This window comes from Antrostomus carolinensis, unplaced genomic scaffold, assembly GCF_000700745.2.
Source record: "Antrostomus carolinensis isolate BGI_N321 unplaced genomic scaffold, ASM70074v2 scaffold27042, whole genome shotgun sequence".
Taxonomy (NCBI): Eukaryota; Metazoa; Chordata; class Aves; order Caprimulgiformes; family Caprimulgidae; genus Antrostomus; species Antrostomus carolinensis.
Window position 1 is genome coordinate 2,910 of NW_010297995.1, and position 3,481 is coordinate 6,390.

Consider the following 3,481-nt stretch of genomic DNA (forward strand, 5'->3'; position numbering starts at 1 on the left):
CCTGAGCCCCCAACCACACATTTGCAGCCCCATCCTACAGATCCTGGTGACTCTCAGCCAGGAACCAGCTCTGGATGCTCTGGACATGGTGCTGCATCCCCCACCTGGTCCTGCTGTAGGGAAGCCCCAGCCTGCAGGTCAGGGATTCCTCTCCCCAGGTGTGAAAGCCAAGTGGATAGAACTGGCTGAGAATATTTGGGGGGACCCCTCTTTTCTGTCCCTGCCCTTGGTTGCACTCCCTGGCTCTCCTCCCGTGGTGGCTCCGTGCATCATTATCCAGCCAGAAGCACAACACTGGGGAGAGACGTTTCCTACACGATGGCTTTATAGAGGCACGTGTCTGTGTAGCCCTGATCCTGCTAAAACCATCCCTGTCACGAGTCCCTGTGGGAAGCAGCCCCTCAAGTCCTGGGGCTCCATCCTCACTGGATTCCCACCAGCTCTGTTATGGGGGGAGCGTGGACCATCAGCTCCTCATATCTCTGGAGGAAGAGGTGGAGCCTGGAGGCGTAGGTGTCCTCATTGTACGGCAGCTTCTTCTGCTTCAGGTACTGAGAGACGATGGGTTTGATCTGCAAAGGCAGAGTCACCTCTGTGTGGGATGTCCCAACATTTGTATGAGGTTCCCAGCCTGAGGCATCACTGAGCTCCCTGCAAAGTGCCCAGAAAACCCATCCCACTTGCCCAAAACAGGGTTGGAGAAGGCAGCACCAGCTACAACATCTTTGCCATGAAAATTAAGGGAAAGGTGGTTTTGATTGCAGCAACACTGGGAGTTCATCCTGGAAAAACACCTTTGCAGGGCTCTGGATTAGGAGACATGCCCCAACGAGGCTTTTGCCGAGGGCCAGCCATGCATGCTCACCACTTGCGCCCATATTTATCCCAGTGCACCCACACAGCCGGCTCGGCAGCGGGGTTGGGAGGCTGCCACCAGCTTAATTACCCCTTCCCTGCAACACGCCTTTGCAGGAGGCAGGTCCTACCAGCCCCAGCAGCTTGAGCAAAGGCCACGACCTGAAACCCACTGGTGCTCCCACTCCCTCTTCACCAATACTTAATTTTTTCCCCTGAATTGAGACTTAAAATAAGTGCCCAGAATTAAAGAAGTGGAGATTCCACGCTCAAGAGCAGTGCACAGACCTGCCTTGGGATCCCCTCGAGCCAGGACAGAGCTCAGAACCCACATTTTGAACACACCCCACACCTCAGAATAACAAGTAAGGGCATGACCAGAATTACAGGAGGTTTGCCTGGACGCTGCCTGAGATAAATGCCAGACTGTGCGGCACTGGAGATGCTTTCCCAAGGAAAGAGTTGGGAGGATCCTGGAGTGCCAGGAGGCTGCTGCAGGCTGGAATTGGGAGCAGGGAGTGGAAATCCATGAGAAACTGGGAGTGGGGATGGAAGGAGGTGGATGAGAGGTCTCTAGCATGGGGGGAAGCAGTGCAGAGAGGTCCAGTGGCAGGAGACGAGGTGGTGGGGAGATGGATGGTCTCATCCCCATATCAACTCCCAACACACTCCTCAGCCCCATGGGGCCATCTCACCTTCAGGCACATGTTGTCGGAGAGGCTGGGGAAGAGGTGATGCTCCACGTGGCAGCTGATGAGCGAGTGGCCGAAGGACCAGTCAAGCAGGGAGCAGTGCAGAGAGGTCCAGTGGCAGGAGACGAGGTGGTGGGGAGATGGATGGTCTCATCCCCATATCAACTCCCAACACACTCCTCAGCCCCATGGGGCCATCTCACCTTCAGGCACATGTTGTCGGAGAGGCTGGGGAAGAGGTGATGCTCCACGTGGCAGCTGATGAGCGAGTGGCCGAAGGACCAGTCAAGCAGGGCGTTGCGGGGCAGGTTGAGGACACCCAGGCTCATCAGCTGGATCCGCTTGGGTTTCTGATCAGCCGCGAACATGGGGAGGCCAATGTGCTGTGGGAGAGGGAGGGTGGGGACCCTGCAGTACCTGCCACCCCCCTCAGCCCCTTCCCGGCAGAGCAAACCATGGCTCTGGCCACACGAGAGCATGAAGGGGTCAGCCAGGCTGAGCCACATTTTGGGGTTTGGCTGCCAACCCCAGACCTGGCTTCATCCCTAAAGTCCTGTGCTTGCCTGTCCACAGAGACACCGAGGAGCACCCAGGCTGTGTCCCCCCCAGCTCACCCACACTGTGACCCACCAGCCTCTCACCATCCCAGTACCTGGAATATAGCTGCACCTACACCTGCAAACACACCAAGCCCTGGTCCTGAGGACACCACCCTCCAGCCTTCACACCCGTCTTCCCTGATGTTCTCCCAGGGCCACCACTGTCCACCCCAGCACCACCAGCCTGACCCTCTCGTGATGACATCAGCACAAGGGAGGTGACAACTGAAGCCACAAGCTCCAGCCAGAAGTGTTAGGGTTATGTCACCAGTGCTGGGTGGTGGCTGACCTGTCTCCAGCACCATCAGGACATCTCAGAGCTTCAGGTCTCTACCTGGAATATGTTGACGTGGATGTAGGGATGGGCCAGGAGGGAGCGGGTGAGCAGCATGCAGAGCAGGGCGGACCACGACGACTGGAAGCCTGAGACGTGGAGCAGCAACCAGTAATGGCAGTAAAGACCCAGAAACATGCAGCAGAGAGTCCGGAGAGTCGCTTTCCACTCCACGTTCCTCAACAAACCTGTGTGAGGAAGAAGAGGCAGCACATGGGAGAGGTGCTGATGCTTCCCCACCACTGCTGCTCCAGCGGCCAGGCTGCCTGGCATGTCAATAAACCCACAGCCCAGCCCAGCTTGTTCTTCATCGCCCTTTCCCCATCCTCCAAATTGACCCAAACCCCCGGCCCTGCTGACCTGCTGGATTTTGGGGCTGGGGCCTGGAGCCCCCCCAGGGCAGCACATCATGGTGCGGATTTGGCTGCATCTTCATTTCTTATGACTTGCTAAGTCATCATCTGACTTTTGGCTGCGTGTCCAGCCCAACAGACCAGGTCTCCTCAGACTCTTACTATTTTCTGGGCTGTTCTCCCTGATCATTTCCTGGCACCATTATTTCCCCTGAGCCACCACAGTCAGCAAACACACCCCATGCGATGCTCTGACCAGCCAGAGACCTACAGACGATGCTGAACCCTGCTATGGCCAAGGGTATGAATCAAAGGGGCTCAAATTTGGGGCACTTTGGGCTTATGATGGCTTTTACCAGAGCATCCAACCCTTGACCCAACATAGGAAAATGTGAAGCGTTTCTGAGCACAAGCAGAAAGGAGAAAGGCAGCCAATGCCTTCCCTGGAGGAGATGCAGCATCACCTGCCTTCACCACAGCCCTGTGTCATGGGCTGGTGTAGTTAATGTGATGGACCCTTTGGTGGGGGGGAGACCTGACCAGTAACAAGCTCACCATACCCAACACCCTATTCCAAGGCAGTTGGGACATGTACCAAGAGCAACCAGAGGGGTTATGATGGGCACTGCGAGAGGTGCGATGAACATG

The 3,481-nt window shown here is 56.5% G+C and overlaps 1 protein-coding gene across 1 annotated transcript in view; it reads right to left on the reverse strand.

The window, feature by feature from the left end:
• Window positions 1-422: 422 nt before the first annotated feature.
• Window positions 423-3,481, reverse strand: part of FADS6 (fatty acid desaturase 6) — a 4,954-nt gene continuing 1,895 nt past the window's right edge. Inside the window, exons 4-7 of the mRNA XM_029083573.1 lie at window positions 3,429-3,481; window positions 2,481-2,668; window positions 1,751-1,930; window positions 423-572 (exon numbers count right to left, since the gene is read on the reverse strand). The exon at window positions 3,429-3,481 is cut by the window's right edge and continues 57 nt beyond it. Of these exons, the coding sequence (XP_028939406.1) occupies window positions 423-572; window positions 1,751-1,930; window positions 2,481-2,668; window positions 3,429-3,481 (571 nt within the window). The remainder of the gene's footprint in view (window positions 573-1,750; window positions 1,931-2,480; window positions 2,669-3,428) is intronic.